The sequence below is a fragment of the Pongo pygmaeus genome, chromosome 19 (assembly GCF_028885625.2).
Source record: "Pongo pygmaeus isolate AG05252 chromosome 19, NHGRI_mPonPyg2-v2.0_pri, whole genome shotgun sequence".
In the NCBI taxonomy this organism is placed as follows: domain Eukaryota; kingdom Metazoa; phylum Chordata; class Mammalia; order Primates; family Hominidae; genus Pongo; species Pongo pygmaeus.
This window is the reverse complement of record NC_072392.2, coordinates 70906552-70918635: the sequence shown is the minus strand read 5'-3', so window position 1 is coordinate 70918635 and position 12084 is coordinate 70906552. Positions and strand designations below refer to the sequence as shown.

General features: G+C 51.5%; 1 protein-coding gene across 1 annotated transcript; it reads left to right on the top strand.

Moving 5' to 3' along the window:
• Window positions 1–11451, top strand: CDK5RAP3 (CDK5 regulatory subunit associated protein 3). The gene is made up of 14 exons (XM_054456022.2): window positions 1–168; window positions 379–424; window positions 2528–2659; window positions 2940–3040; window positions 3409–3457; window positions 4170–4348; window positions 4551–4690; window positions 4905–5049; window positions 5747–5857; window positions 6856–6934; window positions 7855–7943; window positions 9622–9827; window positions 10192–10363; window positions 10466–11451. The coding sequence occupies exons 1-14, from the start codon at window positions 163–165 to the stop codon at window positions 10529–10531; spliced, it is 1521 nt and encodes a 506-aa protein (XP_054311997.2). The 5' UTR covers window positions 1–162; the 3' UTR covers window positions 10532–11451.
• The last annotated feature ends 633 nt before the right edge of the window (window positions 11452–12084 follow it).

Here is a 12084-nt window from a genome sequence, read left to right as displayed (position 1 = left end):
GAGGCCTGTGGAGCGTAAGCCCTGATTGGCTGTACGGAAGGCGGCGACGGGGCCGAAGGAGGCCCGTTTGTGTCTAAACGGAGGCTCGGCCACAACGCCACTGGATTGGTGGTAGGGCGGGGCGGGCCAGAGTCTCCAGCCTGAAGCGGAAGTGGAGGAAAGATGGAGGTGTGGGGACAGGAGATGGGTGTGCTGGGGACTGGCCGCGGACCCCTAACCTATGTCCCCGGTATCCCTCCGGGAGCGGCTCAACCCAGCCCATCGCTCTGGCCCCGTTCTGGCCCTGCAGGGTGGTGGTTGGGACCGTGAAATGAGCGCGCGAGTGGTACGTCCGCTCTCCGCGCTCACGCCCCCCCCCACTACCGTGTTTCCCGCCAGGACCATCAGCACGTGCCCATCGACATCCAGACCAGCAAGCTGCTCGGTAGGAGGGGGCGCCACCGCGCAGCTGACTGTCGGGGGGAGGCCTGTTCGTTGCCCCCTGTGTCCAACAGCTGGGAGTTCTGATGCCTGAAAGCCTGGGTCGAGATGCTGACCACTGGCCTCGTTCTATGCCCCATCTGTGGCCAGACCTGCTTACCTGATAGCAGCGGGAAGGAACCATATGTGGAGTCTGTTTGACCTGCGTTTTTTCCTTTAATAACATATGTTATCGTATCATTCAGGGACAGGATAAATGACTCGCTTTAAAAACAGTCAACCACGGACGGGCGCGGTGGCTCATGCCCGTAATTCCAGCACTGTGGGAGGCCGAGGCGGGTGAATCACCTGAGGTCGGGAGTTCGAGACCAGCCTGAGCAACATGGAGAAACCTTGTCTCCATGTCTCCATGACTAAAAATAGAAAATAAATAAATAAATAAAAAGTAGCTGGGCGTGGTAGCACATGCCTGTAATCCCAGTTACTCGGGAGGCTGAGGTGGGAGAATCGCTTGAACCCGAGAGGCAGAGGTTGCGGTGAGCCGAGATCTCACCATTGCACTCCAGCCTGGGCAACAAGAGCGAAACTCCATCTCAAAAAGAAGACAAAGAACAGTCAACCACTAAGTGGCACATCTGAATTGGAACTTAAGTCTGTCTGACCCACTGTCCATGCCTTTTGCATTATGCCAGGAAAAAAAAAAAACTCATTTAAAAAGCTTCCACCTCCCCCTTGATTTTAGGAGGAAGAGGGACCTAAGACCCAGTTGCAAATGAAGACCTTTTAGTGTCCTGGCCATCTCCAGGTTGTCTGTATGGGGCCTACATACCTCTTCCCCAGTTCATAGTTAGGGAAGGCCTCTTCATCTGATCACACAGCTCCTGGCATTTTAAAATGCTTATTGGATTCATGGATTTGATGCCAGTCTTGTCCTTAAGATGGTGTCTGTTTGACTACCCCAGTCCATTGCTTCTAGTTCTGTGACATCAACAGAATTTTTCTTTCTGAAAACTTTACAGGAATATAGCAGAGGGAGTATAACTGATACTAGTGTGGGACCCCAGCATTTGACTGGTTGGCAGAGTTCAAGTTCTGAATTCACCGCTCTGTAGGGCCATTTAGTCAGTCCTGCTTGGTGGCCACGAGGGGAGCTTCTTTAGCCTTCCTTCAGATTTGTACTGGCCCTTCAGCCCATGTGCAGTCTTGGTGTGTGAGCTTGTTCTTGGTCATGAAAAGGACCAATAAAATGACCACCATTCATTGAGGGTTTTTTTTGTACCAGGTGCTGTTTTAGGCACTTGACATGATAAAAATGATCACTATGATTTTTTGAGTCCTTGCCATGTCTCAGGTACACTGTTCAGTGTTTTACCTGCATTCCCTTTTCTAGTCAGTGTCTTATTGTTCCCCATTTTACATGTGGGAAAACTGAGGCACAGAATAGTAGACTTGCTCAAGAAACTTGATAACGAGAACCCAGGACCATTTGACCACAAAGCTCAGCTCTTAGCTCTCACTGAGGAAATATGCATGGCTCCGAAGCCACAAATCTGGGCCCAGTCTTTGAGAGGTCAGTCCCATTGGTATTCACATGTATAGGGTGGTACTTCACTGTTCACAATAGAGTCATGTTATCTAGTCCTTAGGGCGCTGTAGGTATTAGGAGCTTTGCAGCTGTTCATTCATCCGGTACTTGGCATAACCAGCTTGTATTTTCCACTGTCATGGTTAATCCCAGCCCTGAGGAAATGGAAGTTGAGCAGCATCCTCTGTCAGGAAGAAAGATATAATTACCCATAGAAGCAAAAATATTATGGGGAATTGAGAATGGTCAAAAGTGGCATTTCCAATTCAAACTTTTTGTTATCCCTGTGTTGAGGCAATTGCTCTATAAAAATCACACTGCTAATGAAGTCAGATTGTCAGAGCCTGGTTTAGCCCCAGGCATCTCTTTGGGCTTGTCTTTATTCCCGTCTTCCCATAACCCCCATACTTTAATCAATGTAAAGACAACTTTTAGACTAATTTCAGTGTATTTCACTCAAATTAGTGATGGAATTTTGGTGATGTGAATGGGAATGCTCTAATTTGGGTGCTTCTCATGTAGATTGGCTGGTGGACAGAAGGCACTGCAGCCTGAAATGGCAGAGTCTGGTGCTGACGATCCGCGAGAAGATCAATGCTGCCATCCAGGATATGCCAGAGAGCGAAGAGATCGCCCAGCTGCTGTCTGGGTCCTGTGAGTGCTTAGGGGCTGTCACTGGAGTCCCCTCTTTGCTGAGGTAGTATGTATCAGCTGAGCTACTCTCTTGTTATTTAGCCACCAGGGCTGGCCTGTAGAGAGGGAGCGATTTTTATTTGAGGTATAGATACTGGCTTCTTGCACTATGAAATGATTAAGGGAAAAGCTACACACTAAAGTTACTGGTAGTATATTATACATGAATCAGCCACCTGCAGTGCCCAGAGTAGGTGAGGAAGATACTTTAGTTCTCAAAATCCTGTCTCTTGCTTTCTAGACATTCACTACTTTCACTGCCTAAGAATCCTGGACCTTCTCAAAGGCACAGAGGCCTCCACGAAAAATATTTTTGGCCGATACTCTTCACAGCGGATGAAGGCAAGTGTGGGCCAAGGGCTGGTAGTATGTGGCTGGGGACATCCAGTCCGAGGAGTCATAGCCTCTGTGGTCTCTCTGAGGCTCCAGTGGGGAGGCCTACATAGAATATTTCCTGAACTTTCACTCTGTCTCTATAGTTTATTCCAAAAGTGGATCCTATCCCTGAGTTTAATTTTCAAACCCACTGCTTTAGGGATTGCCTGCACTCTTAAAGTGGGTGGTCCAGCCAGCAGAGTTGAAAGAAGGACAAGGAGTTTGTGTTTGATGTGATATGAAGGCTGGGAGAACTTCCCCTGTTTAGGGATTGAGCTGGGATGTGGCTGTTGAGTGCTCTTCTGGCTTAACGTCGTCTTTCTGTTCTTACTCAGGATTGGCAGGAGATTATAGCCCTGTATGAGAAGGACAACACCTACTTAGGTAAAGTGGCCTGGCCTGGGAGCCCTGGTATCCATGGGGAAGCCCACTCTCAGAGTTCTGAGATACCAGGCTTATAGGAGGCACAGTCTGTGAGTGGGAAGAGACTGGAGTATAGATGTTGCCTGTTTGTAGGTGGTAGAATCAATTGTTTTTGATGGAGTTGATTTTCCCTGGGTGGAGTGCTGGGGGAAGGAGGAGGTCCAGGCCGGTAGTGGGCATTCACCATGCCTCAGCGAGCAGGTGTGTGTGGGTCCTCCACCACTCACCTATTGCTTAGCGGGAGTGTGCTGCCCCCACCCCTACGCCCGCACCCCCATTCTGCAAGGCAGAAGAGGCACGGGTTTTCCTGGGAGCGAATATCAAGTGACTGAGAGAGAGCAACTACAGGACTAATTGTGTTTGGGTTGGGTTTAGTATAAATGATAATAATGGCTAATATTTACTGAGCATCTACTAAATGCAAGGAATTGTGCTTGGTGTGTCATGTGGATTCCCTCTTGCGTCTTCATGATAAATGTTATTGTCACTGTTTTACAGATGAGGGTTGGATTAGAGGGGTTAAACAACTTGTCTTAGGCTCCACAGCTGGGAACAAGTGGGGCAGGGAAGCTGACTTCATGCTCTTCACCACCACAAAGGGTGTGTGTGCATCCTGGGGCATGCCTGCCTCATGTGGGGGTGTCCTGGGCTGAATTTCCTGGGCACTTCTCAGTGGAACTCTCTAGCCTCCTGGTTCGGAATGTCAACTATGAGATCCCCTCACTGAAGAAGCAGATTGCCAAGTGCCAGCAGCTGCAGCAAGAATACAGCCGCAAGGAGGAGGAGTGCCAGGCAGGGGCTGCCGAGATGCGGGAGCAGTTCTACCACTCCTGCAAGCAGTATGGTATCACGGTGAGCGGCGGCAGCCTCTTCGCAGCCAGAGGACATCTGGGCCCTTGCTTGTCTTCCTTTGACCCCGTCTGACCCCTCAGCCTGGTTGCGCCCCCTTTGGGCCAGTGTCTTACTTTTCTTCGGTCTTTGGATGTTTTTTTCAATCTGTTGGACTCCACCTCTCACCACTTCTGTCTCACTCCACCTCTTTTCCCCTCTCTAGGGCGAAAATGTCCGAGGAGAACTGCTGGCCCTGGTGAAGGACCTGCCGAGTCAGCTGGCTGAGATCGGGGCAGCGGCTCAGCAGTCCCTGGGGGAAGCCATTGACGTGTACCAGGCGTCTGTGGGGTTTGTGTGTGAGAGGTAAAGAGGCCTCAGCTTCTGGTGGGGGTGCTTTGCCTGTGTTCCCCAGCTCATGTCCCTTCTCCAGTTGTCTTGTTCCCATATAACATTTGAACTCTTTTTACACACCTGAACCTGTGGGGGCCTTGCCCATTTGACCATGTGGCCCAGGCCAAAGCCCATTGTTGACCTTATGCATGGTCGGCAGGAGAGTCAGTTGTGTGCTCTGTTGAAGCCCCACAGAGCAGGTGTTGCCAATGCTGCAGTTCGTGCAGAAGCGGGGAAACTCAACGGTGTACGAGTGGAGGACAGGGACAGAGCCCTCTGTGGTGGAGCGACCCCACCTCGAGGAGCTTCCGGAGCAGGTGGCAGAAGACGCGGTAAGATGGGCCTCGTGATGAGCTGTGGGAGTGGAGTGGGAGCTGCTTGTCCCCTCCCCACCCACAACAGCCCAACCCAAGACCCAGAGGGAAGAAAGGGGGATTTGTGTGAGAGTGACTGTAGGTAGAAGGGCCCAGGAGGCCCTACTCCTTTATTTTTCTGAGTATAGGTGAGTGAGTGCCACAGAGGCTTTGCAAGGTGGTTCGCTTTGAACTCGGAACCTCCATCATGTGAGCTCTCTGAAGATGGGCTTTCTTTGGGGTAGCTTAGAGGCCACTGCATTTGAACAGTGTGCTCTCTACAGAAGCAGCTGAGGCCTGTGGGAAGGCAGTCCCACCCTCCTTTTTAAATTAATTAATTTTGAGACTGGGCCTTGCTCTGTTGCCCAGGCTGGAGTGCGGTGGCATGATCTTAGCTGACTGCAACCTCTGCCTTTCAGCCTCAAGTGATCCTCCCAAGTCAGCCTCCCAGATAGCTGGGATTACAGGTTTGCACCACCACTCCTAGCTAATTTTTTATTAACATCTTTGTAGGGACAGGATTTTGCCATATTGCCCAGGCTGGTCTCAAACTCCTGGGCTCAAGCAATCCACTATCCTCGGCCTCCCAAAGTACTGGGGTTACAGACATGAGCCACCACGCCTGGCCCTTTTTAAATCCATCTTCCGTGAGCTAACACTCTCTTTCCCTTTCCAGATTGACTGGGGCGACTTTGCGGTAGAGGCAGTGTCTGAGGGGACTGACTCTGGCATCTCTGCCGAGGCTGCTGGAATCGACTGGGGCATCTTCCCGGAATCAGATTCAAAGGTGAGGAGGCCTTCTCAGTCTGTCTCTCTCTGATCACTACTCTAACCATAAGAAAAGTGTCATTTGTGTCTGTAAAGGCATCACTTGAAGTTCATAGCTCTAAGACCAGGTATAGTCCAAGGGAGGCAGAGTTTCACACATCACATGTCAGAGTTTTGTTTTGTTTTTTGAGACAGAGTCTCATTCTGTCACCCAGGCTGGAGTGCAGTGGCGCGATCTCAGCTCACTGCAACTTCCACCTCTGGGGTTCAGGTGATTCTCCTGCCTCAGCCTCCCAAGTAGTTGGGATTATAGGCACCCACCACCACACCCCTCTAATTTTTGTATTTTGTTTGTTTGTTTGTTTTTTGAGACAGAGTCTCGCTCTGTCACCCAGGCTGGAGTGCAGTGGTGTGATCGGCTCACTGCAAGCTCCGCCTCCCGGGTTCACGCCATTCTCCTGCCTCAGCCTCCTGAGTAGCTGGGACTACAGGTGCCCGTCACCACTCCCGGCTAATTGTTTTGTATTTTTAGTAGAGATGGGGTTTCACCATGTTAGCCAGGATGGTTTCGATCTCCTGACCTCGTGATCCACCCGCCTCAGCCTCCCAAAGTGCTGGGATTACAGGCGTGAGCCACCGTGCCCGGCTGATTTTTGTATTTTTAATAGAGACGGGGTTTTGCCATGTTGGCCATGCTGGTAACTCCTGACCTTAGGTGATCCACCTGCCTTGGCCTCCTGAGGTGCTGGGATTACAGGCGTGAGCCACTACACCCAGCCCATGTCAGAGTTAAATTTTGATGTTTGGTATGGGGTGTAGGGGTAAAGGCAGGTGGGAACACTACAGAGCAGGGATGATGGGCCATACTGCCATTTTTGCCACCTAAGTCAGGGCTGCAAATCCTTAATAGAGTTGGAATGTGCAGCCATTGACCTCATCAAGGGCTTTGGTTTATTCTGGCTCCTTGGCTCAGGAAAAGGCTCCCCCCATTGCTGTGGTTCTTTGCTCTCCTTCCAGGACCCTGGAGGTGATGGGATAGACTGGGGAGACGGTGCTGTTGCTTTGCAGATCACAGTGCTGGAAGCAGGAACCCAGGGTAAGTGCACCATCCCCTGCAGCCCTGGCAAAAGTGGGGTGCTCAAGGGCCCCCACATGTCTAGAAACAGAAAAAATGCAGCGCTAAGATGAGGCTTCTTGTACATTTAACTGTTTCTCAGAACCTTGATGAGGATGTGAGCTGAGGGGGACCAAGAGAGGTTCTTTTTTTTTTTTTCTGGAGACGGAGTTTCACTCTTGTTGCCCAGGTTGGAGTGCAATGGCATGATCTCAGCTCACTGCAACCTCCACCTCCTGGGTTCAAGCTATTCTCCTGCCTCAGCCTCCCGAGTAGCTGGGATTACAGGCATGCACCACCACGCCCAGCTAATTTTATATTTTTTTAGTAGAGACGGGGTTTCTCCATGTTGGTCAGGCTGGTTTGGAACTTGACCTCAGGTGATCCACCTGCCTCGGCCCCCCAAATGCTGGGATTATAGGTGTGAGCCACCGCGCCTGGCCCAAGAGAGGTTCTTAAAAGTTGAGAGTTTAGAAACTCTCAACTTTTTAGAGACCAAATGTGGGCCAGCTGTTATGGTAGAAGGGCTCTAGGGGGATCGGGGCCCTGGAGTGTGACATGACCCCCGCACCAACAGCAGAGAAGATGTAGTGGTGTCTTACCCACTAGAGGGCGGTGCAGGATGAAACTTTACCTCCTGCGGTCCACCAGAGCAGAGAGCCGGCCTTTCTACCCCTCTGAACCCAGCTCTGGTTCTCCTCTCAGTCTGGGGGTTGGAAAGTGGTACCTGATTAGAGCTGAGACACCTGGGACAAGGTAGCCTTCCCCCTTGGATTGGAACAAGAAGTGGCTTTAGCACAGTGAGTCTGTCCGTATTAATCCTCCAGGGCTTCTCAAACTTGAGGGTCTTTTCCTTCTCCAGTCCTCTGATCCTTTATCACTTCTCTGTCTCTTCCTGGCAGCTCCAGAAGGTGTTGCCAGGGGCCCAGATGCCCTGACACTTCTTGAATACACTGAGACCCGGAATCAGTTCCTTGATGAACTCATGGAGGTACTGTCATCTCTGGAAGATGCAGGGGGAGGCATGGCACCAGCACAGGTGGCCTCTCTCCAGACGCCTGACCTGACCCCTCCTGTTTTTGTGAAGGGTGTGAGTGCTTTCTGTGTCCTACAGCAGGAGCCTCACATATTAGATGCCTCCTATTCATCCAGTTACTTATCAGGTACCTCTTAGGCACCTGGCACTATCTTAGGCACCAGAACTTGGGTGGTGAATAAGACAGTCAAAGTCCTTGACCTCATGGAGCTTATATTCTAATGGGGAATGCAGACTGGAAAGAAGATAAATAAATAAAATGTGCAGGATGCTAGATGGCACTAAATGCCACGGAGAAAAAGAAAGTAGGGGAGGATGACGAGAATGTTGGGAAGGGCTATGGTTTTGTATCTGGTGGTCAGGGAAGGCCTCATTGAGAAGGTGACCTGTAATCAAGACTGCAGGCGGTGCAGAGAGAACCATGCAGATGTCTGGCAGAAGGGCTTCCCAGGCAGAGAGAGCAAGTGCAGAGGTCCCAAGGTGGGAGCAGGTCTTGCACAGTTGACCAGCAACATGGAGGCTGGTGTGGCTGAGGAGAGAGCTGGTGGGGAGTAGAAGAGCTCAGAGATGTAGCGTCTGAACCTTGGTTTGCCTCTGAGTGAACTGGGAAGCTGTTGGAGGTTTCGAGCAGGTTAGGAACATGATCTCATTTGTGTTTAAGCACAATCCGTGTGGCTAAGGTGTTGAGCAGCCCAGCATAAGGAGCCAGTGTTCTTGGACCTTTGTTGTAAGGCTGGGAGAACGGGGTCCTGTCTTTGTTAATCTCTATATCTGCTCCCTTCCCAGTAGCCTGCTGGTTCGGAGAGCCTGCTGAAAGTTCTGTCCTCACCCAGTTCTCTCCTCTTTCTGCCCAGAGTCTCCTCCCAGCCTCAAGGGGAGAGGACAAAAGATATCTGTGAAGTTTTAATGGCAGAATAGGATTGATAAATTAATATGGCTGGCTCTTGTATTCCTTTCAGCCTTGCCTTAATCTGGTGCTTCTCAAACATGTATTTCTGTTCCCTGAATCTCATTCCTCCCATGGAGACAAAATAAATACCTTCCCTGGGCAGAGAGAACCCTTTGAGTCTCTGTGTTCTCAGTTATCTCATCCCAGGCTGGGGAGAAAGGACAGAGGTCCCGGGGTTAGGGTGAGATAGGAGTTGGGGACTGAAGGGTGACAGTAGTCTCTCCTAGCACTTGCAGTGTTCAGAGGAAATAACCCCTCGTTACCCAGGGTCTAGCCCTCATGTCTCATTTTTGCATTTCGAGTAGTCTGAGGGCTTAGATTCTGAGTTCTTTTCTCAGTTTGAACCAATTTATCTTCTTTTTTTCTTGCTTCCTTTTTTTTAAAAAGAGTTTCTCTGTCGCCCAGTCTGGAGTGCAGTGGAGCAATCATAGCTCACTATAACCTCGAACTCCTGGGCTCAAGTGATCCTCCGGCCTCAGCCTCCTGAGTAGCTGGGACTACAGGCATATACCACCATGTTTGGCTAATTTTAAAAATTTCTGTAGAGACAGGGTCTCACTGTTTCCCAGGCTGGTCTTGAACTCCTGGCCTCAAGCGATCCTCCTGCCTCGGCCTCCCACAGTGCTGGAATTGCAAGTGTGAGCCATCATGTACAGCCTGAACCAATCTTTCTTGTATCCTCAGCTTGAGATCTTCTTAGCCCAGAGAGCAGTGGAGTTGAGTGAGGAGGCAGACGTCCTGTCTGTGAGCCAGTTCCAGCTGGCTCCAGCCATCCTGCAGGGTCAGACCAAAGAGAAGACGGTTACCATGGTGTCAGTGCTGGAGGATCTGATTGGCAAGCTTACCAGTCTTCAACTGCAACACCTGTTTATGATCCTGGCCTCACCAAGGTCTGGCTTCCCCTTGATGCAAGGCTCTGCCATCTTGAGCAGCTCTGCCTCCTTGTATTCCTCCTCTTGTTCCATGACCCCTTAGACCCCATCCCTGCCTCCTGGCCATTGCCATCCACTGGGGATAGGGGTTCTCTTTGGGACAAGAGGGGGTGGTTTGATATATACAGGAAGAATCTGCTTGCTTCCTGAGTAGGACAGGGGAACTGGGAGTGGGTTTTCCTTAAAAGGAAAGGGTTTAAGGATGTGAGGGTAAGCGGCCAATTGGGGGTTTGGTTTCCCGAGCCTCTCACCTCCCCAGCAGCTGAATGGGAATGCTCAGGATGCACAGCTACCCCAGCACTCACCTGAGTGCCCTGCACAGGTATGTGGACCGAGTGACTGAATTCCTCCAGCAAAAGCTGAAGCAGTCCCAGTTGCTGGCTTTGAAGAAAGAGCTGATGGTGCAGAAGCAGCAGGAGGCACTTGAGGAGCAGGCAGCTCTGGAGCCTAAGCTGGACCTGCTGCTGGAGAAGACCAAGGAGCTGCAGAAGCTGGTGAGATGGGAAAGGGAGGCCTGCCGGTGGGAGGACTCCCAGTCTGTACAAAGTGAGGCCCTGAGCACCCCTGCTTCTGCCCACTTGGTATCACTCTTTCAGATTGAAGCTGACATCTCCAAGAGGTACAGCGGGCGCCCTGTGAACCTGATGGGAACCTCTCTGTGACACCCTCCGTGTTCTTGCCTGCCCATCTTCTCCGCTTTTGGGATGAAGATGATAGCCAGGGCTGTTGTTTTGGGGCCCTTCAAGGCAAAAGACCAGGCCGACTGGAAGACGGAAAGCCACAGGAAGGAAGCAGCACCTGATGGTGATCTTGGCACTCTCCATGTTCTCTACAAGAAGCTGTGGTGATTGGCCCTGTGGCCTGTCAGGTGAAAACCACAGCTTCTTCTAATTAGTATAGCAGACTTCATAAAAGAGGAAAAAACTCTTGCCTCAGTACTGACAGTTCCTTATGCTGCTTCGCTGAGCCGGCAGTTGAGGCTTCGCACCTGTTTTCGTGGGGTTCTTGATCCAGGTGGGCTCCCCGGGCCATCAGCTGTCACTGTGGAGCCCCAAGTTGAGGACTTTTCCCCTTTGCTTCTGGTGATAAGGAGGACCCCAGATCTACAAATGGTTCAGCAAGGGGCTCTGGGATGGCTGCGTGTGGGCCCCTTTCCATAACCAGGCCCAGGCCGCCCGACTCAGGCCAGAAGCCCGGGGGGAGCAGTCAAGCAGCAGCCTTGTTGGAGCCAGCAAAGCTGTATTTTCCTTTTAATCACAGCTTACCTCCAGGCAGAGGGAAAATGCGGTTTGGGGAGGAGGGGTCTGATAAACAAGGTGGAGACAGGAGCTGTCACCTTCCCTGGCTGCCTGTCCACTTCCTGCCCATAACTGCCCGCTCTGTGATCGGATAGAGCCCACCCCAGGATAGCAGCCCTCTCCCAAGCCACCTACCCATTCCCATTTCCCAGGAAGGGTAGGGGTTGGGGGTGGCCGGCAATTCGATTTTAATTTCATAGCAGAGCAGTTGATTCATGGCTCTTTGTCGCTGGCGTTGACTCCCGTAATGACTTTCCATCAAAATGAAAAGTGGAGTGACACCACTCATTATTCCTGCTGCTTGTTATCTCAGTTCTGGGGAGGGCCGCCCCCTCCCTGCTGCCTTTCAGCCGTCCTGGACAGTGAGTGATGGCGCCTATTAATCACCGACCCCGCGGACTCCAGCGGACACACGCTATCCAAAGGAGAGAGAGATAAGGCAGCATGAACTGCTCGAAGCCGTTCCTATCAATTAATGCCAACCCACCACTTCCCCCCAGTCTTTGCCTGGTCACCTCTTTCTGGGGGATCAGGGGCCGAAATGAGAAGTCCAGGAATTGGGAAAATATTGGTGTTGAATGTGGAAGTAAGACTCTGCAGACTAGCAGGGTATAGAGGAGCTAAGTGGACTGCACTCTGGCCTCAGCGCTCAGGAGGGATGCACTTGGCTTAGGGAACTGCCTGCTGCTCTTGGTCCCTCTGCCTCTGGGAGATTGCCTGCTAGCTCCTGCCGCACCTGTTCAGCTGCTGGCTCCGATGGCCGTCTGGCCAGCCTCTTGCAGTAGCAGTCAGTTCACTGAGGCATGCTACGCTTGCCCACTCTAATGTCCTTTGCCCAGTCACCAGCTGTTACGCAGACTCCATTGCTTACAGCAATGGAGCTTCAGGGAGAAGCCCCGTGGACCAGGTGACCGTGG